At 58.7% G+C, this 15,940-nt stretch overlaps 1 protein-coding gene across 6 annotated transcripts in view; it reads right to left on the reverse strand.

Moving 5' to 3' along the window:
- WIZ (WIZ zinc finger) overlaps positions 1 to 15,561 on the reverse strand; it is a 26,863-nt gene extending 11,302 nt beyond the window's left edge. For 4 of the 6 annotated variants that reach the window (XM_040240999.1, XM_040240997.1, XM_040240998.1 and 1 more), the window contains exons 1-5: positions 15,416 to 15,471; positions 13,746 to 14,009; positions 8,636 to 8,708; positions 4,611 to 6,781; positions 3,201 to 3,524 (exon numbers count right to left, since the gene is read on the reverse strand). In XM_040240999.1, coding sequence (XP_040096933.1) covers positions 3,201 to 3,524; positions 4,611 to 6,781; positions 8,636 to 8,708; positions 13,746 to 13,950 — 2,773 coding nt within the window. In that variant the 5' untranslated portion in view covers positions 13,951 to 14,009; positions 15,416 to 15,471. Of the gene's footprint in view, positions 1 to 3,200; positions 3,525 to 4,610; positions 6,782 to 8,635; positions 8,709 to 13,745; positions 14,010 to 15,415 lie in introns of all 6 variants that reach the window. The other 2 variants (XM_040241001.1, XM_040241000.1) reach the window with 2 other exon arrangements.
- Positions 15,562 to 15,940: the final 379 nt, after the last annotated feature.

The raw sequence follows: 15,940 nt of genomic DNA on the forward strand, positions 1-15,940 counted from the left end.
CACGGGCGCCCCCCGCGCGCGGCCCCGCCGCCGCCTTGCTCTCCGCTTTTGTCACTCGGCACTGGGCGGTGGAGGCGGCCATCTTGGCTCCGGCGCACGCGGGGCGGCCGCCCCAGGCGAGAGCAGCCGAGCGCCGAGTGCCGCCGCCGCGGAGCCTGCTCCGCTCCGCCCCACCCCTCGGAGTGCGCCCAGGGCGGCCAATCGAGCGCCGAGCACCGCGAACGAACCCCCCCCCCCCCCACTCCCCGCCCCTTGTCCCCGCCCGAGCAGAGGAGAGCTCGCGCACTCACGCACGCAGTGCTACTAGCGGCTGCCAATTGCTGCCCTAGCCGGGTCTCAATGGCCCGAGACATTCTCCCCGTACCCTAGACATCTCTAAGACTACGATGGGAATCCTCCGGCCACATGCATTCGCCTTAACAGCATCCAGGCTCCTAGAGCCCGACGGGAGGACCTAGGACCTGCCCGGGGACACTGTTTCATTCCCTTCCTTGGACGTCTCCCCTCTGGGTCAGGAATCCTGGAAGACACTTGATCCCGGAACCAGGAGGATCCCCCAACATCATGCTGGCATCCAGCTGTCCCCTGACGGCGCTGTCTGGCAAGCCTACTGAACTCCACATAATGCCGGCAACCTTCTTCTCCCTCCCCCAAACTAAACGGATTGCCCCCAGCTGTTACTTGACAGCTGGGTGGGACCAGCATCTGACCACTGCCCCGCCCCCAACTTGGAGTCCGCTCCCTACCGCCCACTTTGGGAGGCATGGGAGATCCTTCTAAGGATGGCCGCTTCTCGTGGTTGGTGCCCAGACCTGGCCCTACTGTTGGACATCGTTCCTCAAGGCTTCTAGGATCTTCTCAACCACTCCTTAACACCCTAACTCTCAACATATTCACTGAAAGACTGATCGTACCCCTAAACCCCCAAGGACAGGGCCAGTGCGGTAGCAGGCTGACTCCTTTGTCCCAGTGACATGGTCAGCTTCCTCAGCACTAACTGGGGGCTGGTACATTGTTCTTCTGGTAGAAACAGAACCTGGCTGCTGGTTGCATGTTGTCATCCCCTGGGTGCCTGAACCGGGTACCAAGTAAAGAGTGTAAGCCTGACATTCAGGACTCAGTCAGAGAAAGAAGGGGCCAAGGTTGGAGCCTATAAACTGCTTCCTGTCCCCCCCTTCACCCCCTCCCCCACTCCCACCCATGACTAGCCATCTTCAGAGCAACGGCACCTCCCAGCCACCACTGAGACACCAAGAAACCTAGCCAGGTATATGAGCTGATTGCCTAGGGGATAGCCTTCACAGAGGCAAGAAGCCTGAAGTCACGGCCCCACTCCGCCGCTCCCTTCAGTGTGACCTCAACTAACCACTATCCTCTCTCTGGGCCTCAAATCTCTTCCTTGTCCAAGGAGGGGAGGGAGCTTCAACAGCCACACTCTTTCCTTTGCAGACCCTCAAATGTCCTTCAGTCTCGTGGATGGATCCAGCAAAGGCAGAGTACAGATCTAGGGAGGTGTGTGTGTGTGTGCGCACACGCACGCATGCACACGCTAAGTCAGTGTGTGTGTGTGTGTGTGCACGCGTGCACGCACACGTGTGCTAAGTCACTACAGTCGTGTCTGACTCTTTGAGACCCTATGGACTGTAGCCTGTCAGGCTCCTCTGCCCACGGGATTCTCCAGGTAAGAATTCTAGAGTGGGTTGCCCTGCCCTTCTCCAGGGGATCTTCTTGACCCAGGGATTGAACCCACATCTTTTATATCTCCTGCACTGGCAGATGGGTGCTTTACCGCTAGCACCACTTGGGAACCCCAGGACCCTGAAAACTCCAGGTAGGAGAAACAGAAGGAACCCTTAGCCCCAAGCAGCCCCTGGACAATTCCCCTGTCCAGGTACCTTCTCCATTCCTCACAGCCTACTTTCTCCTCACTGCTGAGGTTTTCTCCTGTGAGGTTCAGTAAAGACTCCCACAAAGTCAGGCTTTGTAAGGCTGAGTCCTTCATATTTCCACTTCCTCCACGGAGTCCTGCCCCAGGCTCCTTCACCAAAATGTTACTTCTGGATCATCCCAAGCCTCTGATGACACCACCTAACGTGCTGTTCAGAAGTCTAGCTGTGCTGCTTTGTGGCTGTGGCAAAGCGGATGACCCACAGTTTCCTTATCCGAAAGACAGGAACACAGAAACCCTTAGCTCCATGGAACTGTTTTGAGGTCTAAGTGAGGTGAAACCTTGGGACACAGCAAGCACTCACTTAAGGGAGGGGTTATCAGTGCTGCTGGACACAGTGCGTGCCTGTGTGCTCAGTTGCTCACTCATGTCTGATTCTTTGTGACCCCATGGATTATAGTCCACCAGGCTCCTCTCTCCACAGGATCATCCCACCAAGAATACGAGAATGGTTGTCGTTTTCTCCTCCAAAGGATCTTCCTGACCCAAGGATCGAACCCACGTCCCTGTGGCTCCTGCATTGGCAGGCGGATTCTTTACCATTGAGCCATCTGGGAAGCTCAGATGGACACTGGAGACACCACTGAAAATCTAGAACGTAAACTCTAGATTCTACACTGTCCACTTGGATCACAACTAACCTTGTACTAACTGCCTTTGACTCAACGGCCATATGTGGCCAGTGGTGGTGACCCTGCAGGACAGTGTGAGTCTCTAGAGAACATTTCTGTTGCCTCAGGAAGTTCCACCAGACAGTGCTGCTCTAGGTAAAAGACATCATTAAGATCAAGGATTCTGAAGCTTATGCTTTCTGGGCTTTCAAACCCCAGCTCCACATGCTTTCAGCTGTATGACCTTGGGCATATTAATGAAGATCTCTGAGCCTCAGTTTCCTAATAGGTAAAATGGGGATAATAACACCTGCCTTTAAAGGGTTGTTATGAGGATATAAATGAGTTCATATTTGTTAAAGGCTTAGAAGAGTATCTGGCTCCCAGTAAAGAGATCAGTAAGCTTCTGTTAAAACCACTGTCAGGCAGGGCAGGGAGGAACTGGACCTGGACAGAGCCCTGGCCCAGCCACTGAGTAAAATAGAAAGGACCCCTAAGTGGCAGGACAGTAGTCAACCTACTTGGTAAAGTGACTTGAAAACACTTGCAGGAAAGCAGAGTGGCGGCCCGCCTCCCACTCCATCCCTCCAGGCCCCTGGGAAGGGTCAGGGCTCTAGCCCGCCTGCCCCCTTTCCCCTTACCATCTCCGTAGGCTGGCCCAGGGTCCTCAGCCCAGGTGGGTGGGAAGGGCACTGTAAGAGGTAAGCGGGGCCGGCGGGAGGTCAGGAAGCCACTAGGCGGCACCCCAGCTTCACGGCACAGGGGGCTGGGGGGCCGCTCAGCAGCCGAGGTGGCCAGCAGCTCTTGCAGGATGTTGATGGGCGAGACGGTGAGCTCCCAGTTGGTGATGCCAAAGTCACGCAGGTGGGCCCGGGCGTGGCTGGAGAGGCCAGCCCGAGTGTCAAAGCCAGCCCCACAGAAGTCACAGCGCATCAGGCTGAAGGTGCCCGGGTCGAAGTTAGCCACTGTGGAGAGAGAGAGACATGGACTGCCTGAGTCGGGGGCGGGGGGTGTTATTCTACATCCTCCGCTCTTCCCGTTCCCAGGGCTGCTCCCCAGTGGATCACACACCCCGTGCTGGTTCTCACCCTGGATGCCTCCCTTTCCCTTTGTTGTACATGCTCCTGCCTGCATCTGCTCACTTCAAGAAGCTTTCTCTTCCTGGCCTTCTATTGTCTCCCTTCACACAGCTCAAAGCATCAGGGACCTCACCCCCAGAAATACTTCTCCAGGATAGATTTGCAGTCATTTGGACAAGTGTTTGATTAATACCCTTCTTTCCTCTAGAGCTCATGTCTGTATCACGCCAGTGTTATCAATGAAACCTTGGCTGAATGAAGCAACGGATCAATGGCTGGGATGCCTTCCTCTGGGAATCTGCTCAGATCCCCCAGACAGAGTTGGGGATCTTCTCTGGGCTTCCCCAAACCCCTCCCCAAGCTATCCCATCACAGCCCAGGTCCCTTAACATTGTAACTGCCTAGTTTTGTGGCAGTTGGTCCCCTGCCCGTTCCTCGCAGTGCACATACACACACACACACTCTTAAACACCATACCAGCCCCTCCCCATGTAGGCTCCATGTCTGCCATTATCAGAACTTCCCAGGGCACTCATGTGGAGACGGACCTCTGGAATCAGAACCTTGGTGCCTGGGAATGAGCATACCTCACAGGCAGCCCCAGGGGTTCTGAAGTCAGCCAGGGTGCCACCATGCCTCTGGGACTGTGCAGTCCAGAAGGGCAGGGACTCCTGTTCTGTTCACTGTGGTGACCTCACTCAATAAAGATTTGTCGAATGAAGGATTCAGTGATATTTTCTGCCTGGGGCTGAGGAGCCCACACTCCAGCTACTGGAAGGGTCAGACAGTTGGGATGTCCCCACATCTCCTCTGATGCGGTGACCTTGGCCCCAGTTCCCTGCCTTCACCCTGCTGGGCACTACAGGAGGCTTTAGATTGAGGGTTTGTTGGTTCAGGACTCAGCTGCCCAGCTGTGCGTCTCCCCGGCCTTGGCCTCGGAGGGAGGTGGGTGCTGGAGTGGAGCCACCCTACCTTTCTTCTTCTTCTTTTGGAAAGAGAACCTGCGCTCGATGGCCTTCACCTCCTCAGCGGAGATGAAATGCCGCACGTTGTAGCTGACGCCTACGCGGTTCAGGTGGCCCCGCACGTGGTTGGCCAAGCCGATGCCATTGTGGAAGCGGTCAGGGCAATAGGGGCATTTCCGCTCCTCAGGCTTCAGTGCCACCCCTGGGTCCCCATCCAGGAATGGGTCCAGCCCCAGAGGGCCACCCAGTGGTGTGTCCAGGAGCAGGAAGTCCAGGGGGTGGGCGCCCCCCAGCCCCAGCTCCTCAGGCTGGAGCCTTGCGGGGGCCCTGGCCACCGCAGCCATGACTCGTGGCCCGAGCTTCGCCAGCAGCACTACAGGCACCATCCCGCAGAGCTGCTGCTGCTGTGCCCGTGAGGCCACCGCCGTCTGCAGGGCTTCTCGGAATGTCCGCTTCAGCTCCAGGGCTGGCTGTGGGATGAGGCCGGGGCTGGCTGGCGGAGCAAAGACGCTGTTTTCTGGGGGAAAGTCCATTTCCGAGGCCAGCAGTAATTCCTCCTCCTCCTCCTCCTCCTCCTCCTCGTCTTCTTCTTCACTCCATGGGTGCCTCTGGTCCTCCAGGTGGCCTGGGAGCCCCTGAGGTGGGACAACACTCTTGTTTCTGCTGGCCTGTAAGGAGTAGGCAGCGGATGCTAGTGGCGAGGGGAAGGCTGGCCTTCCCAGGGGCCTCTGGCTCGAGCAGTGTGGGAGTGACTTTGACAGTGGGAAATCCCTCGTGCCCAGCTGCTGGCAGCCTGGGCCAAAGGCCAGGCTGGGGTCGTATCCAGCAGGATTCTCCTGCCACGTGGGGGCCAAGAGCGGCTCAGCTTTGCCAAAGTAGTCGGCGGCCTCAGAGAATCGGGTGTAGGCGTCCTGGCTGGTGCCGGGCCGGCTGGCAGGGCCCTCCTCCTCAAAAGCCTCACCATCCTCCTCCTCCTCCCAGTGGGGATGGGCGTGCACCAGCCTCACATGCTCCCTGAGCAGGCTCTCGCTGGGCGCAGGGAAGCCACAGAAAACACAGGCGCTGAGGCCCGAGGGGTCTCCGTAGGGCTGGTAGGCTAGGGAGGTGGCGTCGGGGCCTGGGCTGCCCGCCCCGCTGCTGCCCCCGAAGGGCTCCTGGGCCGCTGGGCCCCGTGGCTGCTGTGCGTGCAGCTTGGCGTGCTGCATGAAGGCCTTGGAGGAATTGGTGCCAAAGATGCATCTGGGGCACTGCAGCCGTGCCTCCCGGCCCGCGTCACCTGGGACCTGCTTTAGCTTCTGGATCTCCTCAATGATCTTCTCCCGGGAGGCCTGGTGCAGCTGGCGGTGCCGCTCGAGGGCACCGGGGTCGGCGAACGCCCAGCCACACTCGCCGCAGGCCAGCGGGGCCAGCTCAGCCGGCGGCTCCGGGCCCGGGGCTCGGCGGTGCTGGCTCATGTGCTCCAGGAGATGCTCCTTCTGCTTGAAGTAGATGCTGCACTCGATGCACGGGAACACAGCTGGCTCCCCGCCTTCGTCCTCGTCGGGGCTGGCTGCTCCCTCGGCCACCTCCTCCAGGAGCTCGCACAAGTAGGGCCTTGTCCGGACGGGGGGCAGCAGCGGCTGCAGCCGCTCCACAGATGCCTCTGAGTTCACCGTCCAGGTCTGCGTGGCCACCTCTGAGGCGGACCGGGGCAGGCTCCACTCGGACGGCTGGGTCAGGCCCTCCAGGCCCGCCAGGTGCTCTCTGGTGCCCACCACCGGCCCATCCAATGTCTTCGTGGTATCCTCTACGGGCACGAGCACTGTCCTGAAGGAGGTGAGGGGTGGTGGCTGGGGAGGCAAGTCCATGTCCAGCCCCGCGTCCTGGAGCGGGACCGCCTCATCTGCGTCTTGCAGCCAGTCGAACCTGGGGCGACCCCGGGGGACCTTCTCAAATACCTTCGATTCCCCCTGGTGGTGGTACGAGAACCTCCTGGAGCCCTCCAGCTCAGCATGGGGCTTCACGGTTCTCATGATGATGGAGTCCTCGAACCTCTGCTCAGATGGGAGGTCCTCTCCAGCCTCCTGAATCAGGGGCCGCTCCCAGGGCCCCCGGCCATCCAGGGGGTCTGGGTAGTGGCCCAGGGGATGGGGTGAGGGGGAGCCCGGTTGGAAGTCCAGGCTGCCTCCATCCCAGCAGCTGCAAGGAAGGGCCAATGGGGACAGGTTAGCCTTGGTTTCCTTTTCCTGGGCAAGGGACAGTGAGGGGATGGGGGTGGTTCCCAGGCGGTCTGAGACAGGTTCCAGAGAACTCAGCCCGTGGGGACTGAGGCGGGGAGTGTGTGGGTGTCAGTTGGGAGGTCGGGGGAGTATGTGTGGACCCTTCCAGAGCAGTTGGGTCAAATACAAGATTCAGCTCCCAGGGCTCATGCCTGTGTATGGAACCCAGCCCTGCTGCACTGTGGTGGATGGGGGCAGGGGCGGAGTGTACAGAGACCACAGCAGGGATCACAAGGAATGTCTCCAAGTCTGGCACAGTCAACTCTCATCTGTCCCCTGGGAGGGTCCTAGATGACTCCCATTTTGGTTACGCTGCAGACTGCTTTTTTTGTCTTGGTCCTCCCCAAATTGGAGTGATTTGTGCATTGAGTTTCCTCTTTCCAGCAAATTTGGTAAAACTCGGCAGCAGGAACCATTGAAGAGAATGCACTTTCCTCCCTGCGTCTCCCGTCTTGGAAGGAGGGCAGAGTCAGGCCCTGCGCGGCCTGTGGCTCTGGTGACCCTGACCTCCTTTGAGGGGCAACGGGAGGCACGGCAACCTCACTGAGCCTCAGTTTTCCAGCCCTAAAAATGGGGACAAGTCCCGAGAACTAAGAGCTTCTGTGCCTGTATGCAGCGACTGAGGGAGTTTTCTCACACCGTAATCAAAGAAAACTTAACACGCTGCAGGTGCTTATTTAAATGATGGCAACCACAAGCTTTCAAATGGGAACCTTGACCCCGTGAAGTGCAGGGTGAATGTGACACAACTCAGTGCTGGGAAACGCTTCACTTGGCCTGAAGCCTAGCTCCCAGTAGGCCCACAACCAATGTGTGTTCTTATTATGACTGTTCCTGATCGATTTCTCTTATTTTCAAGATCTGGCCTCCACGAGCGGCTATGAATCACACCCATGGAACAGATGTGGAGATGGGTTTCCTTGCGAGGCTGAGCAGAAATCATGGGGTTACCTCCATGTTAACGGGCCCTCTCCCCCCAGGGCTATGGCAAAGATTTAGTGGGGTAAAGTCCCACACTGAGAGCACAGTATACAGAAAGTGCTAAATAACAGAGCTATTATTAATCCCAATATGGATGCTGTTATACATTAGGGCCTGCCCATCCATTTAATAGGGGGCTTCCCTGGTGGCTCAGATGGTAAAGAATCTGCCTGCAGTGCGGGAGACCCAGGTTGATCCATGGGTCGGGAAGGTCCCCTGGAGAAAGGAATTGGTACCCACTCCAGTATTCTTGCCTGGAGAATCCCATGGACAGAGGAGCCTGGCGGGCTGCAGGCCATGGGGTTACAAAGAGTCGGACACGACTGAGCGACTAATAGTTTCACTTTCAAGCCTTTTAATAAAAGGTTGCTGCCATCAGCACTGCTGTTGATTCCTGCTCCGACGCTACATCCCTCTGGTCTTCAAGGTGAGGTTGTGAGATGCGCTACAAGGACTCCATTTACAGATGAGGAAACTGAGACTCAGAGAGGCTGAACCCTATTCTAAGGGTCACCTGGCAGAGACAGGACTCCGAGGGTCCAACCTCCGGGCTCCTGGCCTTCTGGCCCTGCTCCCGGCAGGGATAATGAGAGTTGACTGTCTGTGTTCATCCCAGTCCTCCCACCACCCGCTGCGAGCGCCCAGGGGCTTGCCTGAGGGGAGCCACCTCCTCCTGCCTGGTGTCCTGATTCCCTCCTGACCCCGTCTAACTCCTGGGGGCTTCTCTTGGGCCTAGGTATGTCCTGCTCGCCCCCCTGCCCTCCCTGAGGTCAGGGCCAGCGTGGCAACTCACCAGCTGCTGATCCGATGGGTGGCGGAGGTGGCACGGGGAAGGGCTTCGCTGAGGCCAGGGTGGGGCTGCCCATCTGCAACAGAGAGGGGAGACCCTGAGGGGCTGGGGTCCCCCCGGCTGGAGCCCTTCACAGCACCCCAGCTCCGGGAGCCCAACCGGGCACCTTGGAAGGGCCCAGCTGGCTCCCCACCCCTCTCCCTTGAGAGGCCTCTGGCCTCTGTACTTCTGAGCCCCAAAGGGGTTTCTCTGGAGGGGTCCTCTTGGCTTTCCTAGGGGACCAAAAGGGCTTGCTGCCTTCAGTCTTCCTCTCTGTCCCCCACCTGGCAGCCAGGGTGATCTTTTTTTTTTTTTTTAAGTCACACCCTGGTAAAAACTTGCCTGGCTTCTCATCATACCTCCAATAAAAGCCAGATTCCCAACTACCACCTGCAAGGCCCTGTGAGGTCAGACCTTTGTGGGTCTTTCCAGCTTCGCTGCCTTCTCCTCCTCACCCCTCTCTCACTCTGCCCAGACAGCTCATGAAGCTTCAAGCCCACCTCACTCTTTGGCCTCGGGGCCTTTGCACTGGCTATTCCCTCTGCCTGGAGAACCCTTCCCTGGCCACCTGCTAAAGTGAGCCCCGGTGATTTCCTCACTCGTTGCCTTCTTTCTTTTCTTTCCTTAGCACTCTCTGAAATTGCCAGGGTCCTCCGCTGGCACGTAAGCCACCCACCCCCACTCCAGGGGCCTCGCTCACTGCAGCATCTCAGTGCCTGGCATGTGGCAGGTTCTCAACCAACAGCTGCCAGACGAAGAGATAGGAGCCCTTGAGCCTGAGCTGCAGGGGGCCCCTCCCTGCCTCCTGCCTCCCAGACCCCCTTTCAGGCCTACGACTTGGAATCACATCCCTCCTAGGAACCCTCACACAGATAGAGCCAACTCTCCATTATCCGCCTGTGGAGCCAATGCCTGGAGTGACCACAGGAATCCTGGCCTGTGCCTCCTCTGCCTGCCACGCCCGCCTGATGCAGGCAAGCATGCCAGTCAGGGCACAGGCCAATTGCCAGGGCCAAGGTTAACATTCTGGGAGATCTTATGCCCCATCCAGAGCCCAACAGATGCAATTGCTGGATCAGCTTCAAATTTGAGGATGGTCCAGAAAGAGGACTAAGCGCTGGGGTTGGTATGGATACTTTTCCCAATCCCCTACCCTCCAATTTGCCCAGGAGATTGAGAGCCGACTGTCAGGGGCCAAAGAATTCAGAGCTGATGAGGGTGGAGGGTAGGGGTCAGCAGGCTGTGATCACGGCCACAAGGTTCTTTCTGTGGAGCTTGAGAGAAGGCGCATGACTGGCACGTGGCCTCCAGGAGGTGAGAGTGTGATGGGGATACAGGATTCTGCATCACTTGCAACAGTTTCTCCAACGTGCTCACTTGAGGGGCCGAATTATTCTCTGGGGTTGGGGGCATCCTGTGTATTGTGGGATCTTCAGTAGCACCCCTGGCCTCCACTCACCAGATGCCAGGAGCCACCCCCACCCTTGAACCTGCAGTCATGACAACCAAAATTGTCTTCAGACATGGCTACAGTGTCCCCTGGGGGGCAGAATCTCCTTCCTTTGAGAAGCTCTGTGGTAGACGGATGGGGAGCAGGGCCAGGTCAGGGTTGAGCCCGGATGCAAGGGTCAGGGGAGTGCTGGAGAGGGTTCGAGGCTTGGGGAATGAAGGCCTGGACCAGCTAAGGGAGTAAGACCCCAAGAAATGTGTCTCTTGAGAACACAAGAGTCCCAGACGTGAGCTTCTTGGGAGAGGCCAGCCAGTTCACTCAAGTCTGAGGGTCCAGATGTCCTGATTCTGAGATTCCGGGACCCCAAGCTCCTGAGATTCCGAGTGCCCCAGATTCAACGGTTCTGCGATTGCCGTTGTCTAAGAATTCCACGAGCCAGGGGGCCGTATTGGCCTCTTTGTTTGAGCGGCTCCAGTGAAGCACCTATTTTTAGGTGCTTTGGAGGAAGCAGACTAAGCAGGGTCCCATATCCAAGACTGCTGGGGGAACTGGGGGCTCATCTGGTGGCTTCCACCACTGGGAGGGGGTCCAGAAGGCCCTATGGGTCAGACAAGGCACTCTGGATGCAGCCCCCTGGTGATGGCCGTTCCGAGGGGTCCTCGTTGGCTCCTGCCATCTGGGGTCCCCAAGAGGGTCTGAAAGTGAGCAACTGAAAATGAGAAGGGTGTCCGTGAGCAGCTTGAAGCCCAAGCCAGGCAGCTTGGCGAAGTGGCCAAGAGTCTAGACATCAGAGTCAGACAGATCCAGTTCAAGGCCAAGCGGGAGACTGAAGGGCATGCCTTTCTCACTCCAAGCCTGTTTCCTCCTCGATATAAGGGCAACAGCTACGGCCTGTCTCAAAGGGCCAGAGGCGGGCGCCAAGGAAGATCATAGAATAAATGCTCAATCCAGAGAGTCGGCGGTCAGGGGAGGATGGGGGATGGTCTGCCCAGGGTGGGGTTCAGGGTTGGCTCAGACATCCCCCAAGGTGGAGGCTTGACCGCAAACCTCAGGCCCACTCACTTCACACTCTGGGACCCCATGAGGGCAGAAAGGGTGCATTGTTCGTCCCTTAGCTCCCTGGTCCCAATGCCAGGCATGCACCAGACTCTTCAGAAATCCATACGGACCATCCCAGCCCCCCAGGCTTCAGGTGCACCCAGGAAGCCAACCAGAGAAGCCAAGCTTTGGGTGAGGGGCTGCAGGTGAGGCCAAGGCCAACAGCTATAATGAAGGACAGAAGAGGCAGTGGATTCATCCATGTCTAGGTGGAGGGGTTTGGAGGTAGCCCCTCCAAGGGTGCTCTTGAGGGACTCCCAGGACTAGGTGGGGATGAGGGGGGGCCCAGGCTTCAGCATGGAATGGCAGCCTCAGAGGCTGTTCCTATTTATAGGCATCACAAGACTCCTAGGGCAGGTGCCTAGGGAAGGCGGGGCGGAACGGGCTAAGAGGGCAGTGGGGCAGACACTCTGTCTGAAGCCCAGACCCTTCTCTACCTTCCAGGCCATGACCCTACCCTAAGTCAAGCCCTTGCCCATGCTCCAGATGCTCAGCTGTACCATTAGGAGTAGACCTGTCCCCGCTCAGCAGCCACAACCCCCCTCCTCCCCAGGCACGTGTCCTGGACCCTGGTGGACTCCCCAGGGGGAGTGAGCACACACCTACCCACCTACCTACTTGCTCCCTCTCTCCAGACCTGCAATTCTTTTTCTTTTTTGGCCACACCATGTGGCACGTGGGAATCTTAGTTCCCTTGACCAGGAATCGAATCCACACCCTCTGCAGTAGAAGCATGGAGTCTTAACCACTGGACCAGCAGGGAAGTCCTCAGACCTAGAACTTCTGCCAGGTAGAGCAGAATGCCTAATTCCTCAGAGTCAGATCCAAAGAGGGCCCTAAGCCCCAAAGTCCATTCCCCAGGACTCCCACAGACTCTCAGTCCTGGATCTGCCCTGGTCAGCTGCATGACCTGGGACACGGTCTTGCCTCTCTTTGGGCCTTGGTTCCTAACAGTTTGGGAGAGGGTATGGTTCTTTCAACAGGGTCTTGTCCTCTTGTGCTCCTGCGTGACACCTTTGGGTACCACTAGTCACCTCTACACTGCTGCATGTGTGGGGCCCCCTGTCTGGATGTCCCCTGCCCCCTGCCTGACTCACGGTGCCTCATCCAGGACTCTGAGATGTCCCCCAGCCTGGCCACTCCCCATTGCAACCTCTGCTACTATGTCTTAACAGCTGGTGGCTGGTCTGTCTGTCTGACCCCAGATGGCAGGGTCCAGCGGGGGCATAGGTGGAGTGTATGCTTGGTCCCTGGCTGCGCACCAGTGTCCAGCCCCAAGGAGGTGAGCATGCCATGCTCTGTAAGTAACTGAGCTTCATGAGCCTCACTAAGGTGAGCTGGAGCAGGTCAAGGATGCCCTGACGGTGGTAAAGTATGCGGGCTGTCAAGCCAGGTTACTGCCTGGCTGTGGGCCCTTGGGAAATTAACTTGACCCTTCAGGATCTGAGTTTCCCCATCTCTAACACTGGATAATAATAACCAAGGTTACCCCACACAGTTCTTTTGAGAATGACAGGAGATGATCACATAAAGGGCTTGGCATGTAGGAGACCCATGATCAGGTGCTTGGACATTCCTAGAAACCAAGGCCTTTAGAGCAGGCCAAGGAGATGAAGGGAGACACAGAGTACATTAGCCTACACCGCACCCACCCCTCTTTAGCTACACCAGGCTCTTGCCTGGCCCTTGACTACACTAGGCTCCTCCTTACCATAGGGCCTTTGCACCTGCTGTTTCAAATTCCACCCCTTCAGGGAGGTTTTCCCAGGTTCCCCCAGGCATGATCCTGGCACTCTGTTTAATACCCTCACAGCACCTGTCACTACCTGCCCATATGTTATTTCTATAGTTGCTTGTGGTCTGTCTCCCCGACTAGAATGTCAGGTCCCTGAGGGCAGGGACTCTTGTCGCTTTTGCTTACAGCTGTATCCCCAGCAGCTAGAACGGAGCCTGGCACATGGTAGTTGCTGAGTATTTAATAAAGGAATGACAAGTCTTTAGGTGGGGATGGTGCAAGATCCCCTTTTGTTGGGAAACAGAGGCATAAAGGGATGCCTGTCATCCCTGACTACCCAGTCTCTCCCCAGCCACTAGGGGGCATAAGCTGTTTGGGCCCCTGGCTCAGAAGTGGGACTCACCAAGACCACGCAGCAAGATGGAACTGGACTAGACTGACCGGAATGGGGGCATGCCTGGAGAACAAGTGGGTTCAGGGAGGGGAGCTCAGGGGTGCTAAGCTGAGCATCTGGACCCCATTAGTATGCTCAGAGAAGGAAGCCAGGCAGACTTGAGTCAAGTCTCAGCTCCTTGCTCTCCACTGGGGTGGGCCTTGGTCAGGTCGTTAGATCCCGAGACCTCTGTTTTCACAACTGTAAAATGGGCAACTAAGCAGAAGGCAAAGGCTCTGAACCCAGGCAGACTCAGGATCCCAACTCAGCCCCTGATGGGCTGGGTGACTCGGCCCTCTCTGAGCCTTGGGGACCTGGCTGGATGCTCCCATCAGGGCCACAGGGCCCACCCTCTTACCAGAAATGCCACCTCTGCCATCCAGAATGTCTCGAGGGCCCTCCTTGGTGACAGGCAGGTAATGGGTAGACCGGAAGATGCAACCTTCCCCCTCAGCAACCTCAGCCCCACCTTCGATGTCCTCTCTTGGCGCTGGGCCAGGCAGTCTCTCGGGGCCTCGAGGACGATCTGGGGCGGCCAGGCCGCCTGCCAGGGGCCCATCCATAGATGCTCTCTGCTTGGCTCCACTCAGCTGCTGGCCCGGCTCAGTGAGGCATTGTAGGTCTGGTGGGGTTAGAGAGACAGGTGCTCAGGGGAGGCTGGAAAGGGATTCTGCCTCAATTTCTCCTTCCTCGAAGCCCCTGTCCTCACCCTTGTGGCTTGGTGCCTCAGTTTACCCCCCAAGCACAGATGAGCAAGTCCATAGTGCTGAGGCCCTATCCCTACACATTGATCTCAATGGTCTCTAATCTCAGCACACCTCGGCTTTCGTCCACAACTCCTCTCTTTGCACTGCCTCAGTTTCCCCCACTTTACAGCATTCACGCTCAGACACCTTGCTTTCTTGCAGCATTAAACCTATTACTTCTCCTAGATGCCTCCCTTCATTCATTCGTGGTTGCACTTTTCCCAGTTGTGAACTCACTTCCATGCACATGTATATCCTATGCATGTGCCTCAGCACTGCTACACTCTGATCCCATACACTGTCTCAAGTCCCCCTATCATTACCCCTGCACTTTTCTCACTCCTGTTGCCCGGATCAGTTACCCCTCACTTTTCCCACACTCCAACCCTCCGTCCACACACAACCTTAGGGTTCTCCAGCATTAACCCTTTCACCCTCACACTCAGCCGCAAGTGACCCCAGCCTTCACCCTCTTGCTTCACCCCAACGTTACCCCTCATGCATACCCTGTCTGGGTTCCTCCATCCCACCCTCCCAAGATCTCTCCAGTCTGCGGGCAAAAGGGAAGGATGGAGCTCCTGGTCCAGAAATGAGGACCCTGGGGAGGCCATGGCGGGGTGGGGGCTGTCTTCTCCACCTATAAATACCTTCAAGGTAACGGCAGAAAGTGAAGGGCAGGAATGAGGCGCCCTCCCCAGGGAGATGGTAGGGAGGCCGATCCCAGGCAACCGGGGCGGGGCCGGGGCTCCAGGCCTGGCTGCAGGCGCTGCCCTCGAGGGCCTGGGGGCTCCCAGGGGGCCTATCCGTGGACTGGCCGTTGTGGTGGGGGTCCCTGCCCAGGCCCCGAGGAACCACCTGCGGGTGCCCACCGGGTGGGCACTGCCCGCGGGGAACGGGCGGGACCGCAACTTCGGAGCACTTTGGCAGCGTGGGGAAGGGGGTTCCCTCCTGGACTCCCCCGGGGGTCGCAGGGGTGGTGGCGGCGCCGCGCCAGCACACCCCTCGGGGCGCCAGGGTCCACGCGATGCGCCCTCCGCCCGTGCACCTCGGGGCGGGAGACCCCGCGGGACGCGCTGAGGTTGGGTGGGGGACACCTGCCCCAAGACCCCCGCTCCTCCCTCCAACCTGTGCGGCCCCGCCCCCGACCAGGCCCCGCCCCTACAGGCCCCGCCCCCGCCCCCCGCCCCGGGGGGTCCCGCCTGGCCCGGCCCGGCCCGGGCCTCCCCCTCCCCGTGCCGGCTCCGCCCCGCCCGCGGGCTCCCCAGGCCGGGCCGGGCCTCACCGGGGAGGCGGCGCCGCCGGCTGGGTGCCGGGGCTCGGCGCTCCCTTCTTCGGTGCGGCCGTCGCTGCCGCTACCGCCCTTGCGGCTCCCGGTGCCGGTGCCGCGGCCTCCGCAGCCGCCGCCGCCTCCACCGCTCGGGGGACATTGTCCCTTTAAATCGCTCCCCCCGCCGCCCCGCCCCCCCGGCGCGCCGCCGTGACCTCAGCGCGACAGCCCCGCCGCGCCGCCATGATGGGGAGGTCTGGGGCGCCCCCCCGCGCCACCCCGGTGGGGGGGCAGCCAGCAGGCGCGCCGCCATTTTGGGAGTGGCCAGAAGGGTGACCCTTAAAGGGCCCGCGCGACCTGAGAGTCCAGGGAGAGGCTCTGTTACCATGACAACACTCTTGTCCTCTTGTCTCCAATGGCTCTTCATCACCCTACTGGTTCTTCCAATGCTAGACCCGCTAATAGCACCAGAAGAGTGGGGAGGGGGCAGAGAAGTTCCCCATGGGTCATTCATAGGTCACTGGGGATTCCACATGGCCA

The sequence above is a fragment of the Oryx dammah genome, unplaced genomic scaffold (assembly GCF_014754425.2).
Source record: "Oryx dammah isolate SB20612 unplaced genomic scaffold, SCBI_Odam_1.1 HiC_scaffold_5, whole genome shotgun sequence".
Taxonomy (NCBI): Eukaryota; Metazoa; Chordata; class Mammalia; order Artiodactyla; family Bovidae; genus Oryx; species Oryx dammah.